The sequence below is a fragment of the Oncorhynchus clarkii genome, chromosome 10 (assembly GCF_045791955.1).
Source record: "Oncorhynchus clarkii lewisi isolate Uvic-CL-2024 chromosome 10, UVic_Ocla_1.0, whole genome shotgun sequence".
Lineage (NCBI taxonomy): Eukaryota > Metazoa > Chordata > Actinopteri > Salmoniformes > Salmonidae > Oncorhynchus > Oncorhynchus clarkii.
In genome coordinates this window covers 33,829,209-33,851,077 of record NC_092156.1, presented here as the reverse complement: position 1 = coordinate 33,851,077, position 21,869 = coordinate 33,829,209, and the positions used below count along the sequence as shown (strand labels likewise).

The 21,869-nt window shown below is 42.5% G+C and overlaps 2 protein-coding genes across 4 annotated transcripts; one reads left to right on the top strand and one right to left on the bottom strand.

The window, feature by feature from the left end:
- Nucleotides 1-1,278: 1,278 nt before the first annotated feature.
- On the bottom strand, nt 1,279-11,400 carry LOC139418316 (transcription initiation factor TFIID subunit 9-like). Of its 2 annotated transcripts, none has more exons than XM_071167680.1 (7): nt 11,327-11,400; nt 10,700-10,781; nt 10,436-10,572; nt 10,205-10,339; nt 10,009-10,090; nt 9,691-9,801; nt 1,279-4,118 (listed from the first exon to the last, which is right to left on the bottom strand). In XM_071167680.1, exons 1-7 carry the CDS (start codon nt 11,360-11,362, stop codon nt 3,961-3,963), a joined length of 741 nt encoding a protein of 246 aa, XP_071023781.1. In that variant the 5' UTR covers nt 11,363-11,400; the 3' UTR covers nt 1,279-3,960. The 2 variants fall into 2 exon arrangements, with proteins under 2 accessions (XP_071023781.1, XP_071023782.1); XM_071167681.1 differs by having other exon boundaries at nt 3,767-4,118; nt 11,307-11,353.
- A 246-nt stretch (nt 11,401-11,646) lies between these two features.
- On the top strand, nt 11,647-20,218 carry LOC139418310 (adaptor related protein complex 4 subunit mu 1). 2 transcript variants are annotated; one of them, XM_071167675.1, is made up of 16 exons: nt 11,647-11,895; nt 12,061-12,122; nt 12,248-12,333; nt 12,446-12,552; nt 12,734-12,830; nt 12,992-13,102; nt 13,273-13,353; nt 13,490-13,552; nt 14,480-14,546; nt 14,703-14,756; nt 15,173-15,279; nt 15,398-15,489; nt 15,688-15,732; nt 15,976-16,026; nt 16,159-16,276; nt 18,361-20,218. In XM_071167675.1, the coding sequence occupies exons 2-16, from the start codon at nt 12,065-12,067 to the stop codon at nt 18,550-18,552; spliced, it is 1,329 nt and encodes a 442-aa protein (XP_071023776.1). In that variant the 5' UTR covers nt 11,647-11,895; nt 12,061-12,064; the 3' UTR covers nt 18,553-20,218. The 2 variants fall into 2 exon arrangements, with proteins under 2 accessions (XP_071023776.1, XP_071023777.1); XM_071167676.1 differs by having other exon boundaries at nt 11,665-11,846; nt 18,361-18,814.
- The last annotated feature ends 1,651 nt before the right edge of the window (nt 20,219-21,869 follow it).

Here is a 21,869-nt window from a genome sequence, read left to right as displayed (position 1 = left end):
TCACCGTTGTTGTGCTGTGCTCACTTGAACAGTAAGGTGGTGGTTTTTTTCGGAGTTTCAAGTTTATTTGAATTCACTGAAGTCTGAGATTTCCCAGTTCCGAGTTTCCAATTGTTTTGAATGCGACAGAAGTCATGCTGGATTGACAGCATGGCCAATGTTGAATGTTTATCGTTTTAAGCTTGGAAAAGAGACCCTTAAACCCAGACTTGGACCACACACCCACTCCACTGAATAGCAGGCTAGTGATTGCTTTGCAGCGCTTGCAGTTAGCCTGATTCCTTCCAAACCACTCATTGTTGAATTTGCATTTTCCAACTTATTGTGTAATGTTTATGTCCAATGGCCGATGAGCACCGATACATTCTATCTATAATTTCTCATCATAATTTCTCTTCATATGACAAGGCTTGAAAAGGATTTGCCAGTAGATTGTCAACTTGATTCATGATGACTGCTAGCTTGCTAAGATTTTGAAAGTATGATGTTGACATGATCAGTTCAATCAAAGCTACTGTAGATATAACATAATATGACATAATTTTATCTGTGGCCAATGACCTTGAGCCTTCTTGGATGGGCACTTCTAATGTAACTCTACGGCAGCACCCAAGGGGTTTGAATTGTCGAGCTCTCCCTGTAGATTTTGTGTTGACGTAATGCCCCCACGAGTGACAGAACACTGAGCCAATCACGGCGCAACTAGAGAACATTACCAACCCTACACTCCATATTTTCTGCTAGCTGCCCACAGAAAGCACCCATTGGCAGCCATTCCCTTGGCAGCCATGAATATGCGCCACTGCAGAAGCAAAGGATGAAAAATAGACTGAATGACACTGTATGGCTCAGTTGGTAAAACATGGCACTTGCACCGCCAAGGTTGTGGGTTCGATGCCTGGGGCCACCCATACGTAAACTGTATGCAAGCATGACTGTAAGTGGCTTTGGATAAAAGCGTCTGATAAATGGCAAATATATAGCGAAGTACATTGACAAAAAATATAACAAACACATACCTGCGCGAAGGACTGGCTATAATAGAGTATCAGAGGCAGACAAGGTCTTATCTGATGACACGGAGTCTGAGTTTGCTAAGAATCTTGAGGACCGGTTTCATGGGCTTAGTAGCCTCAAATGCAGAGAACTTGCTTAGGTATTGGCACATCGAAACAACATTCCTCTCTCAGACAACTGGTCAAGAAATTGAAGGGTAAGCGCTATTGAACAGAGATAGTTATTTCTGAATGTAGGCATACATTTGAATGTAGGCAAAAATAGTGTTTAACATGATTTTTTAATGACTACCTCATCTCTGTACCCCACACATACAATTATCAGTAAGTTCCCTCAGTCGATCAGTGAATTTCAAACACAGATTCAACCACAAAGACCAGGGATGTTTTCCAATGATTTGCAAAAAAGGGCACCGATTGGTAAATTAGTAAAAATAAGAAAAGCAGACACGGAATATCCCTTTGAGCATGGGGAAGTTATTAATACACATTCAATGGTGAATCAATACACCCAGTCACTACAAAGATACAGGCCTCCTTCCTAACTCAGTTGCCGGAGAGAAAGGAAACCGCTCAGGGATTTCACCATGAGGTCAATGGTGTCTTTAAAACAGTTACAGAGTTGGTAGAGTGGCCAGACTGAAGCCACTCCTCATTAAAAGGCACATGACATTCCGCTTAGAGTTTGCCAAAAGGCACCTAAAGGACTCTCAGACCATTAAAAAACAAGATTCTCTGGTCTGATGAAACCAAGATTGAACATCTCTGGAGAGACCTGAAAATAGCTGTGCAGCGCTGCTCCCCATCCAACCTGACAGAGCTTGAGAGTGTCCGCAGAGAAGAATGGGAGAAACTCCCCAAATACAGGTGTGCCAACCTTGTAGCGTCATACCCAAGAAGACTCAAGCCTGTAATCACTGCCAAAGGTGCTTCAACAAAGTACTGAGTAAATGGTCTGAATACTTATTTAAATGAGATATTTCCGTTATTTGTTTTGCTTTGTCATTATGGGTTATTGTGTGTAGATTGATGAGGGGGAAAACATTATTTAATCAATTTTAGAATAAGGCTGTAACCTAACACAATGTGGAAAAAGTCAAGGGGTCTGAATACTTTCCGAATGCACTGTAGGTATTCCTCTTATCTAGGTGGGTGAGGTTAGTGTTGAGTGCAATCGAGATTTCATAGTCTACGGATCTGTTGGGCCGGTATGCAAATTGCAGTGGGTCTAGGTCAGAATTCCCCAACTGGTGGCCCATGGGTGATTTTATTTAGCCCCCCAAGTTTCCTTTCAAATAATTAGGATTTTACTTTTTTAATCTGTTCCAAAGTATTCCCATGCTAACAGAGATATACACTGAGTGTACAAAACATTAGGAACACCTGCTCTTTCATTGACAGACTGACCAGATTAATCCAAGTGAAACCTATGATCCCTTATTGATGTCACCTGTTAAATACACTTCAATCAGTGTAGAGAGGTAACAGGTTAAAGAAGGATTTTTTAACCTTGAGATTATTGAGACTTTGAATGTGTATGTGTGCCATTCAGAGGTTGAAGGGGCAAGACAACATATTTAAGTGCCTTTGAATGGGATATGGTAGTAGGTGCCAGGCGCACCAGTTTGAGTGTAACAAGAACTGTAGCGCTGCTGGGTTTTTCACACTCAACAGTTTCCTGTGTGTATCAAGAATGTTCCACCACCCAAATGACATCCAGCCAACTGTGAGAGGCATTGGAGTTAACATGGGTCAACATCCCTGTTGGATGCTTTCGACACCTTGTAGAGTCCATGCCTTGATGAATTCTGGCTGTTCTGAGCACAAAGGGGGGTGCAACTCAACATTAGGAAGGTGTTACTAAGGTTTTTTACACTCAGTGTATGTGATCCTATACAGTGAGCAATAAATTATGTTTCAGTCAAATAGATCTGTTTGGGCTTCCTGCAGTTAATTTGCAGTACATATTATTTGCAATTATGTTCCAGTCCCCTGAACATCCACTCAATAAAAAAATTGGCCTGTGACTGAATCTAGTTGATGATCCCTGGTCTAGGGTGTCTGGGATGTTGGAGTTTATGTGTGTCATAACCAGCCTTTCAAATGACTTCATGCTTACATGTGAGTGCTACAGGGTGGTAATCATTGTGGCAGGTAGTCTTAGATTTCTTGGGAACAGGAATGATGGTGGTCAGCTTGAGACATGGGGATTAGAGACTGGGAAAAGGAGAACTGTGTGCGCGACCAATAAACTTTGATTTGGTCCGTTTCTTGGACCATACATCCATCACTAATCCAGTTAAGAAGAATTTAAACCCATATGTCCTAATGTACATCTATACTTATGTTACTCCGTTATTAATGTGCAATATCTGATTGTTGTAGTAGCTGGGGAAGTTTTGACAGGACAATCAGTTTCTTACTGTTCATCTCAGGACAATGACAAAAAGTGCACTAGTCTACTGCTTTGATATTCAAGTGTATATTCCCAATAAAAATAATCAGATCATGGAGTCATCAGATTGACGTCTCCCTCTATTAGCAACTGAGTGGAACAAGTCCTCTAAACTATTCCCAGACGGAAGTGTAAAAATCCTATTGTATTCACTCATATCTTGCTTTCTGCATTTGAAGTACCATTAGAAGTTTCAAGCTTTATATACTTTTTTAAAAACTTAGTTTCAAGCTAAATCCTGCACTGTGGTAATGTGTCCAACTAGTGTTCCATAAAATACATTTCATAGACTACATTTATTCACACTTTTTTTTATTTTTATATACAAAAATTAGTGGCAAACAGGCATGACACTACACTTACTAAATGTCCACAACAATGATGGGGGAATTGTAGGCTGGCTGGCTAACCTCAAAACTACCTTCTACTATATTTACAGCACACTCTTGATTTCATCTAGCGGACTCCTTTATCAGATTATACATGAGGTCATAATGCATCATAGTCATCGTCGTCTTCATGCTTCCTCTTCAGCGATTCGCTGGCCGAGTTCTGTGACACCATGTTGGTGGTGATGAGAATCTTTTTGGATCCGATCAGGGAGGGGTTGATGAGGACATTTTGAACCATTGGAGTGGATGGTGTGGCTGTCGGAAAACAAAAGACAAAAATATCAGGATTTATTATGAACATTTAAAATGCACATTTTATTAAGTGAATAAACAACTGAATTGAAGCGTCTGAGAGACTTGTATCAAGGGGTAGGGGTAAAAGTGACTAGGTAATCAGGATATAGAACAAATAGAGTAGCAGCAGCGTATGTGAAAGTGTGTTCGTGTGTGGCATCAATAAGCATATGTGTTTGTATGTACTGTGTGTGTTGGAGTGTCAGTGTAGTGTGTGTGTGTGTGTGTGTGGATAGAGTCTAGTGAGTGTGCCAGTCAAGGGAGTCAGTGCAAAACAATTAAATTAAGATAAATAAATAAATGGGAGGTCAATGTAAATAATTTTCAGTGCCTTCTGACACTGCCTGGTATAGAGGTCCTGGATGGTAGGGAATTCGGCCCCAGTGATGTACTGGGCCGTATGCACTACCCTCTGTAGTGCCTTGTGGTCGGATGCTGAACAGTTGCCATACCAAGCTGTGCTGCAGCAATTGAAGATACTCTCAATGGTGCAGCTGTAGAACTTTGAGGATCCGAGGGCCCATGCCATATCTTTTCAGCCTCCTAAGGGTGAAAGAGGCATTGTCGTGCCCTCTTCATGACTGTGTTGGTGTGCTTGGACTACGATAGGTCATTAGTGATGTGAACACAGGAACTTTAAGCTCTTGACCTTCTCCACAACAGCCCTGACGTAAATGCGGGTGTGTTCGGGCCTCCGTTTCCTGTAGTCTACAATAAGCTCCTTTGTCTTGCCCACGATGAGGGAGAGGTTGGTGTCCTGGCACCACACTGCCAGGTCTCTGACCTTCTTGGGCACAGTCACTATGGTGGTCTGCTTAAAACATATACAGTGAGGCAAAAAAGTATTTAGTCAGCCACCAATTGTGCAAGTTCTCCCACTTCAAAAGATGAGGCCTGTAATTTTCATCATAGGTACACTTCAACTATGACAGACAAAATGAGAAAAAAAATCCAGAAAAATCACATTGTAGGATTTTTAATGAATTTATTTGCAAATTATGGTGGAAAATAAGTATTTGGTCAATAACAAAACTTTCTCAATACTTTGTTATATACCCTTTGTTGGCAATGACAGAGGTCAAACGTTTTCTGTCTTCACAAGGTTTTCACACACTGTTGCTGGTATTTTGGCCCATTCCTGCATGCAGATCTCCTCTAGCAGTGATGTTTTGGGGCTGTTGCTGGGCAACACGGACTTTCAACTCCCTCCAAAAATGTTCTATGGGGTTGAGATCTGGAGACTGGCTAGGCCACTCCAGGACCTTGAAATGCTTCTTACGAAGCCACTCCTTCGTTGCTCGGGCGGTGTGTTTGGGATCATTGTCATGCAAAGACCCAGCCACGTTTCATCTTCAATGCCCTTGCTGATGGAAGGAGGTTTTCACTCAAAATCTCACGATACATGGCCCCATTCATTCTTTCCTTTACACGGATCAGTCGTCCTGATCCCTTTGCAGAAAAACAGCCCCAAATCATGATGTTTCCACCCCCATGCTTCACAGTAGGTATGGTGTTCTTTGGATGCAACTCAGCATTCTTTGTCCTCCAAACCCGACGAGTTGAGTTTACCAAAAAGTTATATTTTGGTTTCATCTGACCATATGACATTCTCCCAATCTTCTTCTGGATCATCCAAATGCTCTCTAGCAAACTTCAGACGGGCCTGGACATGGCTTAAGCAGGGGGACACGTCTGGCACTGCAGGATTTGAGTCCCTGGTGGCGTAGTGTGTTACTGATGGTAGGCTTTGTTACTTTGGTCCCAGCTCTCTGCAGGTCATTCACTAGGTCCCCCGGTGTGGTTCTGGGATTTTTGCTCACCGTTCTTGTGATCATTTTGATCCCACGGGGTGAGATCTTGCGTGGAGCCCCAGATCGAGGGAGATTATCAGTGGTCTTGTATGTCTTCCATTTCCTAATAATTGCTCCCACAGTTGATTTCTTCAAACCAAGCTGCTTACCTATTGCAGATTCAGTCTTCCCAGCCTGGTGCAGGTCTACAATTTTGTTTCTGGTGTCCTTTGACAGCTCTTTGGTCTTGGTCATAGTGGAGTTTGGAGTGTGGCTGTTTGAGGTTGTGGACAGGTGTCTTTTATACTGATAACCAGTTCAAACAGGTGCCATTAATACAGGTAACGAGTGGAGGACAGAGGAGCCTCTTAAAGAAGAAGTTACAGGTCTGTGAGAGCCAGAAATCTTGTTTGTTTGTAGGTGGCCAAATACTTATTTTCCACCATAATTTGCAAATAAATTCATTAAAAATCCTACAATGTGATTTTCTGGATTTTTTTTCTCATTTTGTCTATCATAGTTGAAGTATACCTATGATGAAAATTACAGGCCTCTCTCATCTTTTTAAGTGGGAGAACATGCACAATTGGTGGCTGACTAAATACTTTTTTGCCCCACTGTAGGTATTACAGACTCGGACAGGGAGAGGTTGAAAATGTCAGTGAAACTTGCAAGTTGGTCAGTGCATGCTTGCAGTACACGTCCTGGTAATCCATCTGGCCCTGTGGCCTTGTGAATGTTGACCTGTGTTACTCACATCGGCAGCGGAGAGCGTGATCACACAGTCTTCCGGTACAGCTGATGCTCTCATGCAAGTTTAAGTGTTATTTGCCTCGAAGCGAGCATAGAAGTAGTTTAGCTCATCTGGTAGGCTTGTGTCACTGGGCAGCTCTTGGCTGTGCTTCCCTTTGTAGTCTGTAATGGTTTGCAAGCCCCGTCACATCCGACGAGCGTCAGAGCCGGTGTAGTACGACTCGATCTTAGTCCTGTATTGATGCTTTGCCTGTTTGATGGTTCGCCGGAGGGCATAGCAGGATTTCTTATAAGCTTCCGGGTTAGAGTTCCACTCCTTGAAAGTGGCAGCTCTAGCCTTTAGCTCAATGCGGATGCTGCCTGTAATCCATGGCTTCTAGTTGGGGTATGTACGTACAGGGCGAGGGAGAGCTTTGTATGCATCTCTGTGTGTGGAGTACACAGTTGAAGTTGGATGTTTACATACACCTTAGCCAAATACATTTAAACTCAGTTTCAGAATTCATGACATTTAATCCTAGTAAAAAATTCCCTGTCTTAGGCCAGTAAGGATCACAACTTAATTTTAAAAATGTGAAATGTCAGAATAATAATAATAGAGAGAATTATTTCTTTCAGCTTTTATTTCTTTCATCACATTCTCCATGGGTCAGAAGTTTACATAAACTCAATTAGTATTTGGTAGCATTGCTTTCAAATTGCTTAACTTGGGTCAAACGTGTCGGGTAGCCTTCCACAAGCTCCCCACAATAAGTTGGGTGAATTTTGGCAAATTCCTCCTGACAGAGCTGGTGTAACCAAGTCAGGTTTGTAGGCCTCCTTGCTCACACACGCTTTTTCAGTTCTGCCCACACATTTTCTATAGGATTGAGGTCAGGGCTTTGTGATGGCCACTCCAATACCTTGACTTTGCTGTCCTTAAGCCATTTTGACACAACTTTGGAAGTATGCTTGGGGTCATTGTCCATTTGGAAGACCCATTTGCGACCAAGCTTTAACTGATGTCTTGAGATGTTGCTTCAATACATCCACATAATTTCCCCACCTCATCATGCCATCTATTTTGTGAAGTGCACCAGTCTCTCCTGCAGCAAAGCACCCCACAACATGATGCTGCCACCCCCGTGCTTCACGGCTGGGATGGTGTTCTTCGGTTTGCAAGCCTCCCCCTTTTTCCTACAAACATAACAATGGTCGTTATGGCCAAACAGTTATATTTTTGTTTCATCAGACCAGAGGACATTTCTCCAAAAAGTACAATCTTTGTCCCCATGTGCAGTTGCAAACCGTAGTCTGGCTTTTTATGGCGATTTTGGAGCAGTGGCTTCTTCCTTGCTGAGCAGCGTTTCAGGTTGTGTTGATATAGGACTCGTTGTACTGTGGATATAGATAATTTTGTACCGGTTTCCTCCAGCATCTTCACAAGGTCCTTTGCTGTTGCTCTGGGATTGATTTGTACTTTTCGCACCAAAGTACGTTTATCTCTAGGAGACAGAATGTGTCTCCTTCCTGAGCAGTATGGCGGCTGCGTGGTCCCATGGTGTTTATACTTGCGTACTATTGTTTTTACAGATGAACGTGGTACCTTCGGGCATTTGGAAATTGCTCCTAAGGATGAACCAGACTTGTGGAAACTAACCGACATGCCAAAACTATAGTTTGTTAACGAGAAATTTGTGGAGTGGTTGAAAAACGAGTTTTAATGACTCCAACCTAAGTGTTTGTAAACTTCCGACTTCAACTGTAGGTGGTCCATAGTTATTTTCCCTCTGGTTGCACATTTAACATGCTGATAGAAATTTGGTCAATCTTATTTAAGTTTCCCTGCATTAAAGTCCCCGGCTACTAGGAGTGCAGCCTCTGGGTGAGCGTTTTCTTGTTTGATTATGGCAGAATACAGCTCATTCAATGCCATCTTAGTGCCAACCTCTGACTGAAGTGGTATGTAAAAGAGCTATGAAGAATACAGATGAGAACTCTCTTGGTAGGTAGTGTGATCTACAGCTTATCATGATATACTCAACCTCAGGAAGGCAATAGCTCGAGACTTCGTTAGATATAGTGCACCAGCTGTTATTTACAAAAATACAAAGTCCGTCGCCCCTTGTTTTACCAGGCGCCGCTGTTCTATCCTGCCGGTACATTATATAACCAGCCAGCTGTATGTTGATATTGACGTCGTTCAGCCACGACTCCGTGAAGCATAAGATGTTACTCTTTTTAATGTCCCATTGGTAGTTTAATCTTCCCCGTAACTCGTCGATTTTATTGTCCAAAGATTGCATGTTTGCTAGCAGAATTGAGGGAAGTGGGGGTTTATTCGATCGCCTTCTCAGAAAGCAGCCCGCTCTCCGGCCTCTCTTTCTCCACCTCCTCTTCACGCAGATCACAGGGGTCTGGGCCTGCTCCCGAGGGAGCTGTATATCCTCTGCCTCGGGCTCGTCAGAGTTGTGAAAGAAGAAAAAGGATTCTGCTAGTTCGTGGCGAGTAATTGCAGGCCTGATGTCTAGAAGTTATTTTCGGTCATAAGAGACGGTAGCAGCAAGTTACAAATGCAGATAAACGAACAAAAAAAACTATCAGTTGGGGGCACGTCTGCCTTCTGCTCCGGCGCCATCTTACCCTGCACCGGGGCACTGGTAGAAATGAGGTAAAACAAATTCAGTTTTTTTTATGGTCCTATACAGCTCGCTGATTAAGGTCTTAGTGCCAGCACCAGTTTGTGACAGTAAATAAACAGCTACGAAAAACACAGATAGTATGGACTACAGCCTATTATGAGGTATTCTAACTAAGGTGAGAAGAACCTTGAGACGTCTTTAATATTAGAGATCGCACAATTGGTCAGGAGCTCGTAAACCGGCCACCATTTTCTCCAGCGACATTCTCTAATGATGTAAATACGTAGTATAACATTTACAAGATTACAGTAGACTCCTTCACCAGCAATCTGAAGCAAGTTAGCAGTGTGAAATTAAGGTTAGTCTTACAGGACTTGGAGGCTGCAGTCTGTGAGGATGGTATCTGAACGCTGAAGCGCTGCCCCGACAGTGACACTGGCGTCCCCACTTTGGTTGTGACTGACTGCACCGAGGGAGTGCCTGGAAACATGCAGGAAGGAAGGAGTACATGTATTTTCTGTTTCATTACAAAAACAACAGATATGGTAGCAACAGGTCTGCACACCAGGAAGCAAACCCACATCCCATTGTCAAATAAGGACTTGGAGCAGTGTGTTAAAAAAAAAAACATGTCATTTTATTACAAGGTATGAGTGAAAACATAGATTGCACAAAAGGGTCCCTCACCAAGGGTAGGCGTGCTGGGCCTGCTGGACACAGCTCCTATACTGAGGCGAGGCACTGTTATTCTCCCTGCAGATGAGGACACCTGCACAGAAGAGGAACAGTCAGAAGGATTCACAAAAGAAAACATACTGGAATAGAATACAATAAACATTGATTGCAAGTGCAGTAAAATCTGCAAAGCAGAACATAAGGCTACCTTTTTCTGTATGGACTTAAGCCTGTAGTTAGGAGCAGTAAGACAGTAACGGTCAGGGGGCAGGCGTGGCCCAGTGTATGGCTTAATCAAGGGAAGAGGGGTCTGGTTCTTCTGCCTAGCTACATCCAGCAGGAACTACACAAAGACAACATTGTCAGGAGTTAGTCTAGATCATTTATGAACATCAGAAAAAAATGTAATGTCTGTCTTGGCACTAGTTTTAAATCTTACATCTCGTGGTGGTGGGGAGGTGAAGGACTGGTCCATTCGACACTGGATTGCAAGTCTTATGTCGTCAGCATCCACAATGTTCTTCTTGGCATGTGTTGCATAGATTTTGGCATCCTCAATAATAGTTGTCACATATCCTGTAAAATCAAATGATATTTAAGGACAGCTGTTCATTGTCTTGATACGTTGGTGTCTTGTAACTACTAAACATGCAATATTGCACACTGAGCATAACTAACCTGAGAGAGTTGAATGTATACTTACTGTAGGTAAATTCCAGCATTTGATTAATAACTCTGGGCTCATACTCTGTTATCCCCATGTCTTTGAGGATTTGGATCATAACCTTTGCAATGGAAAAATATGAGCACATAAGCAAGAAATGCAGTATGCTGTGTGGCTGCATGGACAAACATGAAGTAGAGTAACATTTCCATGTGTTGTCATCAACTGCACTAGCTAGTTACAACAATAACAGTCAGCAGCTGACGTTAGCTTGTCCTGCTAACTAACAAGCTAGCTATTAGTTACCATTCCCAATAGGCAAGTAGATGCCATTACACAAAAACAACGTTAGAATGATATGGAGTTATATTGCTGGACAGCTACTCTACAAATGTACATTTAAAATGAAGAGCGTCTGTTCTTCTAGTTCTAACGTTAGCTAGCTGACAAATAAATAACAAGCTAGCTAAATTACCTAGCTAGTTACCGTAGTTAGCTAACGTTAGCGAGCTCACTAGCTAGCGAAATTTGACACAATCCTGCAAAAACTAGAAACTTTAATTCAGCTGTCATAAAAGATATCTAACTAAACACTCATCACCACTGAAGCTACACTAATGAAACTATGACACCTCAGAAATTGTACCTTAGACGGTTTACTCCTACCTGTGCATCTTTAGGAACAGTTTTCGGAGAAGCCATTTTCACGTTTGACCCTTACCCCGCCCATCCACTTCCGCACAGCCATACTAAGATAAAATCAATATGCATATAGTACCGCCACCCTCTGGTTCACCGCGTTCATGACACTTAGCTTTTTTGTATATCATTTGGGGGCTTTATAAAATATACACATTTACTGTAAATGCATTGATCCAATAAAATATATAGCTAGCTATTCTATGAGGCAAAAATACAACTCTAGCTGTTGTGAAATTGAAAGTGCAGGAACTGAAATAATCTCCCTAGGTGGCGCTGTGAAACTCGAGGTTGATTTAGCTGCCAGTCAACAAACACCAAATAAGAATTGACGCGTAAATAAACGATGGCTAGCTAGCCAGCTAGTTACGAATAATGTGATACCTATCTTCTTCGAGTTTACATTTCTATCAACGTAGGGATTTTGGTATTTTGCATTATCAAGTAGCTAAGCAACCATCCTGTAGGAAAGCAGACACGATTGGAGGTACGATTCCTAGACAAGTAACGTTAAGTAGATTGTAATTTGGCTGCTGGTACGTAAATCTCATAAACACTGAATAACATTTGAAATGCTGATGTTTGATAGTCAGAGCCCACAGTGGGTTTGTCGATGTCATGGTCGTTATAATGTTAGTTGGAGCTAACTTCGGTTGATGTTACCGACTAACATGCATTGTTTTTTTTTTATTTCCCTCTAGTAAGATGATATCCCAGGTGTTCATATTGTCCTCCAAAGGAGATCACCTCATCTACAAAGACTGTATCCTACATCATAATATCTTACCTTTCCCTCTTACACACATCCTTAATCTTCAGGCATTTCTCCCAGTGAGTTGTCAGTGGAAATGCTGTGAATAATGAATGGCCTTAACCCAGAGTTGTCAGTCCGTGGTGAAGCAGGAAAAGATGCTGTCAACAAATTCTATGAGATGGTCACTGCATTGACTGGTGGCCAGCCTCCAGTTGTAATGGTAAGTTGAAGGGTTTGGCAAATAGGCATGGTGTGGGTTTTGATCAGCCGTCTATTACGGTATAATCATAGTTTCAAACAGTAATGTGATTTCCCTCCATGGTTGCCCACAGAAACACAAGGAGCTGCATTTTGTTCACATCAGACAGGGAGGGCTCTATTGGGTTGCCACGACGAAAGCTGATGCCTCTCCCTTCACCATCATCGAGTTCCTAAATAGGTAATTGTGTCTGTAAGGAATGTATTCTACAAGTAGCTTTCTGTGTATTTAATCTTATTTGGTGTGCATCAGTCTCTCCACAACAACCTGATTTACAGGTTGGCCTCTACTGTGTGTGTGTGTGTGTGTGTGTGTGTGTGTGTGTGCGTGCATTTAATGTTTTGCTTACTGTGTGTCACAGATTAACAGCCCTGGTTAAGGACTACTGTGGTTGTCTGTCAGAGAAGTCTGTCCAGATGAACTTTGCTCTCATTTATGAGCTGTTGGATGAGGTAGTGGTGAGTATTCTCTCTCCTCTGGAATCTATATTTATGCCATTTTGAAGGCCCTATATTTGATCCTAGTTATCCGTGCCTATCTCCGTTCCTCCTTATTCCCACTGTCATCTATTTTCCTCCCTCTCTCTCGTCCCACCTTTCTCTCACTTGATCCCCTTTAGGACTTTGGTTACATTCAGACGACCTCTACTGATATCCTGAAGAACTTCATCCAGACTGAGGCGGTCAGCTCCAAACCCTTCAGCTTGTTTGACCTTAGTAACGTGGGGCTGGTAAGACACCAATGCATGGTCACAATCACACTGACTCTTGGGGCTGCCCTGAAAATAAGTGCACTGGGTCCCATTTGCTAACATTTCCTGGTTATCTGCTTTTTAACCTTAACTTGTCGAGCCCTACTTACTCAGCTCTTTTATTCCACTTTCTTTTCCCTCCTGGTCAGTTTGGAGCAGACACCCAGCAGAATAAAGTGGCCCCCAGTGCAGCTGCCACACGGCCCATCGTGTCAAGTCAAGGAGAACAGGTAAAGACTGTGTCTACTACTGGATGTTATGGGCTATTCCTAGGTGCTAGTGTGTTGATCGATGAAGATGTACAGATATGTATGAATTCTTTGTATATATATATTCAACACCTTGTTTTTCCCCTTCTGTCTTCAGGGAGGCAAAAACGAGATATTTGTGGATGTGATTGAAAGGATGTCTGTAGTCATTGGTGCCAATGTAAGTATCACTGATTACATGGTGGAGCCATGCATATGATCAGTATCTCTTCCTTAAAGGTCAAGTCTCTCTACATATGTGAAAATGGCGCATTTCTATGATCTGTAGTTAAGAGGATAAGAAGAACGGTCCTAACAAAACACTGCTCTGTAGCTAGGTGTCCATCCAATTGGCGACAGATTTTCATGTGAATATTCTAAAATCTGCATAAAGAAAATATGTGCATTTTCCCACCAGTGGTGTGTTTCTACCAAATGTGTGTAATGATGGTGACAGGTGTACGTAATGAAGGGCAGCCTGGCACCCTCGAGCGCTAGAGAGGGAGAGCGGGAGCAGGCATGGCGTAATCGATAGCCTACTAAACTGCATGGTTTCCAGAGTCGCAGTAGGACCACACACACAACATATGCATGACTAAATTTACTTCGATATGATGGTTATTATATCAATATTTGCATATAAATGCGTTTCGACCTCCATTTCTCACAAAAAAACAGAAGAATAACAAAAAAATGATGTCTGCATTTTTTACACAATATGACTATACTCACAAAAACTGTGGAGGGAAACGTAGTTAGTGATATCACAGGGTAGGATTAAACGTTTTAAAATATTGTGATTTTCAAAACCTGTAACGAGTTTCTTGCTCTCCAAGTCACCACACATCTCATAGTGTTTGAAAATCACTGTTGTAACTTCTGATGAGGTCATTGGGTAGAACCAATTATATTATTATTATTATATTATATTATATTATATTTTTTTTCTTCAAGGCGTAGAAATGCACTGTTTTCACATCTCTGGCTTGGTGCTGGAGATCATGAATATGAGCTTGAAAAGGGGCAGAGTTGCACTTTAACCTATACTTACTTTCTGTCCTTTCCATTTCTCTCTCTCAAAGCAATTAATTCCCTCACTGTTCTCCAGGGAGTTCTGATGAAGGCAGACATTGAGGGAGAGATCAGAGTGAAGTGTTACATGCCAAGTTGCTCAGGTGAGTTTTCGTGTTTCAAGTCTTCATTTTGAATGATAAGCTGCCAGAGTAGGTACGGTACATAGAGGGCAAGTACAAATCCAAATTCCTCCGTGTCAAATTCTCATCACTTTCTCTCCCTTTCCCCCTCTACTCTGTTCCTCACACTGTTGATAGAGATGCGGATTGGACTGAATGAAGAGTTCAGCATAGGAAAGTCCCAGCTGAGTGGTTGGTACCATCCCTTTGCAAATACTACATCCTTCACTGGCAATATTGGTCAATTTTATAAGATCAGCAATTACTGTGCTGACTGTATGTGTGACCTGAATGATTACTACACTTCCTGTAAAATCCTGCATAAGATTAATATGAGGCCATTGTATTAAAATGTATGATTCCCTGCCACGGCATTGATTGTCATAATGGATGTTATTGACCTTTAGTTGTACTCTTATCCATGTTGTGGAAGAGCACAGTCACTATGGGCTGAATTCCCATGGATTCATATTTGCACACATTCTCGTTCAGCTCTCTCATTGACATCAAGGCATTACACAAAAGTCTGCTATCTGCTTTTATTCAAATGAGGATTCTGCCATATATTCCAAATGTAATTTCCCTTCCCCCACCCTCTCTCCTCTCAGGTTATGGGGCAGCTGTTCGTGTGGATGAGTGCAGCTTCCACCAGGCTGTCAGGCTGGATGAGTTTGACACCTATAGAATTCTGAAAGTGTGTCCAAGCCAAGGAGAGGTGCTCATGGAATTGACTAAATCACACAAGTATTGTTATAGTGTTTGTGTGTATCTCACTGTTATATAAACAAATGTATTCTCTCTCACAGTTTCTCACAAACATTTTCCTTCTCTAGCAAACAGTGATGCAATACCAGTTGTGTGATGACCTACCCACAGCCCCTCCATTCCGTCTATTCCCTTCTATAGAGAGGGACAGTGGTGGCAGGTACAGAACCCTGTTCATTCATGTTGGGTAGAGAACCCTTTACCAGAACCATCTCAAAATATGTAGAACACACAGATTTCCCTTACTCTTGATGACAGTCATTTTAACTTCCCCATTTTACTAACTTGAGTGTTGGGAAATCAAGTCTTTAAACAACCCAACCACCACCCTTAACACACACTTGTTCTTCCCCTGTAGGTTGTTGATGTACCTGAAGCTGCGGTGTGACCTGCCCCCAAAGAGGTCAGTTCTCCATTAACAGGAAATGCTTATTTGCTGATATGCATCTTCTGTATGTTGAGAATGTAGAGTTTGCATGGAGCATATGTGGTAGTCATTGAACACTTTATCATGTTTTATGATGCACATTATAATAGTTTAATAACATATGATCGTGTAGTCTGTCAGTGTGATTGTCCTTGCCTTCTCTGACTGGGCTGCAACTTAAGTCCCTCTGTCACTGAGGCAATCTCTTTTCTCTTACAGCGCTGCTATTAATGTTTCTATTACAATACCGGTACCCAAGGGCTCGCTTCGGTGAGAAGAAACTCATTTTTCTATCTCATGTTCCCTCCATCTTTTGCTTTGTCTCTCACTATGTGTAACCCCCCACACACTACATAACAAGCTCCCCCTCCTCTCTCTTTTCTCACCCTCTTTGTTCTCCAGTCTCTCTCAGGAGTTGAGCAGCCCAGACCAGAGTGCTGAGCTGCAGCCAAAAAACAAGGCTGTCCATTGGGAGATCCCTCGCTTCCCTGGGGGCGCACAGCTCTCCGCCCTGTTCAAGGTGACTAAACATATCCGAACAACAATGGGAAACATGGAAATAGTAGATACTGGTAGTGTGAGGGTATAATAGGCCAGTTTCAATGATTATGATGTCAGGAAATCAGGAACTTCTTATCAATCAGGAAGAATCACCTCTCTGCACATGTGTTTGCTGTAGATCAGATTGTTAGGTGCAGATCAGGTTCTCAAAATCCATGAGCCATTTCGCATAGAGCAATGATGCATATGCAGACAGCATCGAATGGTTAACATGCAGTACCATTCAAAAGTTTGGACATAGCTATATGTTTTTTCTTTATTTGTACTATTTTCTACATTGTATAATAATAGTGAAGACGTCAAAGGTATGAAATAACACATATGGAATCATTTAGTAACCAAAAAAGTGTAAAACAAAATATTTTATTTTACATTTGAGATTCTTCAAAGTAGCCACCCGTTGCTTTATTGACAGCTTTGCACACTCTCGGCATTCTCTCAACCTGCTTCATGAGGAATGTTTTTCCAACTGTCTTGAGAGTTTTCACATCCTGAGCACTTGTTGGCTGCTTTTCCTTCACTCTGTGGTTCAACTCATCCCAAACCATCTCAATTGGGTTGAGGTCGGGTGATTGTGGAGGCCAGGTCATCTGATGCAGCACTCCATCACTCTCCTTCTTGGTCAAATAGCCCTTGCACAGCCTGGAGGTGTGTTTTGGGTCATTGTCCTGTTGAAAAACAAATGATAGTCCCTCTAAGAGCAAACCAGATGAGATGGCGTATCGCTGCAGAATGCTGTGGTAGCCATGCTGGTTAAGTGTACCTTGAATTCAAAATAAATCACACAATGTCACCAGCAAAGCACCCCCACACCATCACTCCTCCACCATGCTTCACGGTGGGAACCACACATGTGGAGATCATCCATTCACCTACTCTGCGTCTCACAAAGACACAGCGGTTAGAACCAAAAATCTCAGATTTGGACTCATCAGACCAAAGGACAGATTTCCACCAGTCTAATGTCCATTGCTCATGTTTCTTGGCCCAAGCAAGTCTCTTCTTCTTATTTAATTATTTTTTTTTACCTTTATTTAACTAGGCAGCTAAGACAGTTAAGAACAAATTCTTATTTTCAATGAAAGATTTGTACCTTGTCAGCTCAGGGGTTTGAACTTGCAACCTTCCGGTTACTAGTCCAACGCTCTAACCACTAGGCTACCCTTGGTGTCCTTTAGTAGTAGTTTCTTTGCAGCAATTTGACCATGAAGGCCTGATTCACACAGTCTCCTCTGAACAGTTGATGTTGAGATGTCTGTTACTTGAACTCTGTGAAGCATTTATTTGGTCTGCAATCTGAGGTGCAGTTAATTGGCCATTTTTGAGGCTGGTAACTCTAATTAACTTATCCTCTGCAGCAGAGGTAACTCTGGGTCTTCCTTTCCTGTGGCGGTCCTCATGAGAGCCAGTTTTATCATAGCGCTTGATGGTTTTTCCGACTGCACTTGAAGAAAGTTATTGAAATTTTCCAGATTGACTGACATTCATGTCTTAAAGTAACGATGGACTGTCGTTTCTCTTTGCTTATTTGAGCTGTTCTTGCTATAATATGGACTTTTACAAAATAGGGTTATCTTCTGTATACCAACCCTACCTTGTCACAACACAACTGATTGGCTCAAACGCATTAAGAAGGAAACAAATTCCACAAATGAACTTTTAACAAGGCATACCTTTTAATTGAAATGCATGCGCTGGTTGAGAGAACCATGTGTGTGCAAAGCTGTCATCAAGGCAAAGGGTGGCTACTTTGAAGAATCTCAAATATAAAATATATTTAGATTTGATTTACACTTTTTTTGGTTTCTACATGATTCCATATGTGTTATTTCATAGTTTTAATGTCTTCACATTTATTCTACAATGTAAAAAATAGTAAAATAAAGAAAAACCCTTGAATGAGTAAGTGTGTCCAAACTTTTGACTGGTCTTGTACGTTAGTGGAAACTTTGCAAGTGCATTATATGCCCCTAATAGTAGATAGACAACTTTGTATATGATTGACCAACCTGCTGACCACTTCCTCTCTCTCTGTACATTCAGCTGGAGGTCTCTGGCCTTAGCGCTGCCTCGTTACAGGAAGTGGGACCGGTCAGTCTGAGCTTTGAGCTGCCGAAGTACACCTGCACAGGACTGCAAATTAGATTCCTCCGCCTGTCCCCGATACAGCCTGGACCGTCGCAACGCTGGGTCCGCTATGTAACCCATTCAGACTCGTATACCATCCGTATCTGATATGGACATACAGTACATACACACACCATTGATCAGTCAGACTCTGGCTTACTCTCAGTACAGATGTGAGCCCCGATCTTGACTGCCTGAAAACGTCAAGGGACTTTTGTATCAAATGTTTATTCTGTATATGGCGGAGTGACCCAATACAAATCTACTACATCAAAAAGTTACCCCTACATTTCACTATTGTCATTATATTATGTCATGTGGGAAATCATTCAGGAAAGTCTATGAATGTGCATAAAAACATTTCAGCACATTTTGAGTTTCTGTAATGCAGGGATAATCAGGATCAATATACAAATAACCAGGACCAACCCCTGGAGGTCCGCAGAGGTACTGCAGGGGGTCCACAGCTAGATAAAAAAAAGTATGTTTATACATATAGTACCAGTCAAAACACCTACTCATTCAAGGGTTTTTCTTTATTTTAACTATTTTCTACATTGTAGAATAATAGTAAAGACATCAAACTATAAAATAACACATATGTAACCAAAAAAGTGTTAAAACAAAATATATTTGAGATTCTTCAAAGTAGCCACCCTTTGCCTTGAGTCCACCTGTGGTAAATTCAATTGATTGGACATGATTTGGAAAGGCACACACATGTCTATATAAGATCCCATAGTTGATAGTGCATGTCAGAGCAAAAACTAAGTAATGAGGTTGAAGGAATTCTGTCTATAGAGCTCTGAAACAGGATTGTGCTGAGACACAAATTTGGGGAAGGGTGCCTTGAAACCAAGATTGAACTCTTTGGCCTGAATGCCAAGCATCACGTCTGGAGGAAACCTGGCACCATCCCTACGGTGAAGTATGGTGGTGGCAGCATCATGCTGTGGGGATGGTTTTCAGCGGCAGGGACTGGGATACTAGTCCAGATTGAGAGAAAGATGAACAGAGCAAAGTACAGAGAGATCCTTGATGAAAACCTGCTCCAGAGCGCTCAGGACCTCAGACTGGGGTGAAGGTTCACCTTCCAACAAGACAACGACCCTAAGCACACAGCCAAGTCAAGGCAGGAGTGGCTTCGGGACAAGTCTCTGATTGTCTTTGAGTAGCCCAGCCAGAGCCCAGACTTGAACCTGGTCGAACATCTCTGGAGAGACCTGAAAATAGCTGTGCAGTGACGCTCCCCATCCAACCTGACAAAGCTTGCAGAGAAGAATGGGAGAAACCTAAATACAGGTGTGCCAAGCTTGTAGAGTCATACCTAATTTGCAAAAATCTCGAAAACATTTCGAAAAAACTGTTTTCGCTTTGTCATTATGGGGTATTGTGTTTAGATTGATGGGGGAAAATGTAATCAATTTTAGAATAAGGCTGTAACGTAACAAAGTGGAAAAGGGAAGGGGTTTGAATACTTTCCTAAAGCACTGTATAGTGGTGTATGACTCCAGGATTTTTGGAGTCGACTCAGACTCCTGTGGTTGGAGTCGACTCTTGCTCAACTCCCAAAACCTGCTGAAACTGATGTGCATACAGCACCTCATTGCAGAGTCCTACTCGGCAGTAGCGGTATATGGGTAAAATCACTAGAGAAGCGCTGTTTGCTCTACAACCTGTTAATTCATATGCCTTGCCACTAATATGTAAGCCAAAAGGCAGAGACCATAAGAAGGCAGAATAAATTCAACCACACCTTTGTTTTATCACAAAACTGGATAGCAACCTCTGTCCATTGAAGTCCACAAACCATATTGCATGTATCAAAAATTAAATCAAATGTATTTATATAGCCCTTCGTACATCAGCTGATATCTCAAAGTGCTGTACAGAAACCCAGACTAAAACCCCAAACAGCAGCAATGCAGGTGTAGAAGCACGGAGGCTAGGAAAAACTCCCTAGAAAGGCCAAAACCTAGGAAGAAACCTAGAGAGGAACCAGGCTATGTGGGGTGGCCAGTCCTCTTCTGGCTGTGCCGGGTGGAGATTATAACAGAACATGGCCAAGATGTTCAAATGTTCATAAATGACCAGCATGGTCAAATAACAATAATCACAGGCAGAACAGTTGAAACTGGAGCAGCAGCACGGCCAGGTGGACTGGGGACAGCAAGGAGTCATGTCAGGTCGTCCTGAGGCATAGTCCTAGGGCTCAGGTCCTCCGAGAGAGAGAAAGAAAGAGAGAATTAGAGAGCGCATACTTAAATTCACACAGGACACCGGATAGGACAGGAGAAGTACTCCAGATATAACAAACTGACCCTAGCCCCCCGACACAAACTACTGCAGCATAAATACTGGAGGCTGAGACAGGAGGGGTCAGGAGACACTGTGGCCCCATCCGATGACACCCCCGGACAGGGCCAAACAGGAAGGATATAACCCCACCTACTTTGCAAAAGCACAGCCCCCACACCACTAGAGGGATATCTTCAACCACTAACTTACCATCCTGAGACAAGGCTGAGTATAGCCCACAAAGATCTCCGCCACGGCACAACCCAAGGGAGGGCGCCAACCCAGACAGGAAGATCACATCAGTGACTCAACCCACTCAAGTGACGTACCCCTCCTTGGGACGGTATGAAAGAGCCCTAGTAAGCCAGTGACTCAGCCCCGGCCAGGCAGAGACAGCAAGGGCGGTTCATTGCTCCAGAGCCTTTCCGTTCACCTTTACACTCCTGGGCCAGACTACACCCAATCATATGACCCACTGAAGAGATGAGTCTTAAGTAAAGACTTAAAGGTTGAGACCGAGTTTGCGTCTCTCACATGGGTAGGCAGACCATTCCATAAAAATGGAGCTCTATAGGAGAAAGCCCTGCCTCCAGCTGTTTGCTTAGAAATTCTAGGGACAATTAGGAGGCCTGCGTCTTGTGACCGTAGCGTACGTGTAGGTATGTACGGCAGGACCAAATCAGAGAGATAGGTAGGAGCAAGCCCAAGTAATGCTTTGTAGGTTAGCAGTAAAACCTTGAAATCAGCCCTTGCCTTGACAGGAAGCCAGTGTAGGGAGGCTAGCACTGGAGTAATATGATCATTTTTTTTGGTTCTAGTCAGGATTCTAGCACCTGTATTTAGCACTAACTGAAGTTTATTTAGTGCTTTATCCGGGTAGCCGGAAAGTAGAGCATTGCAGTAGTCTAACCTAGAAGTGACAAAAGCATGGATTAATTTTTCTGCATCATTTTTGGCCAGAGAGTTTCTGATTTTTGCAATGTTACGTAGATGGAAAAAAGCTGTCCTTGAAACAGTCTTGATATGTTCTTCAATTGAGAGATCAGGGTCCAGAGTAACGCCGAGGTCCTTCACAGTTTTATTTGAGACGACTGTACAACCATTAAGATTGATTGTCAGATTCAACA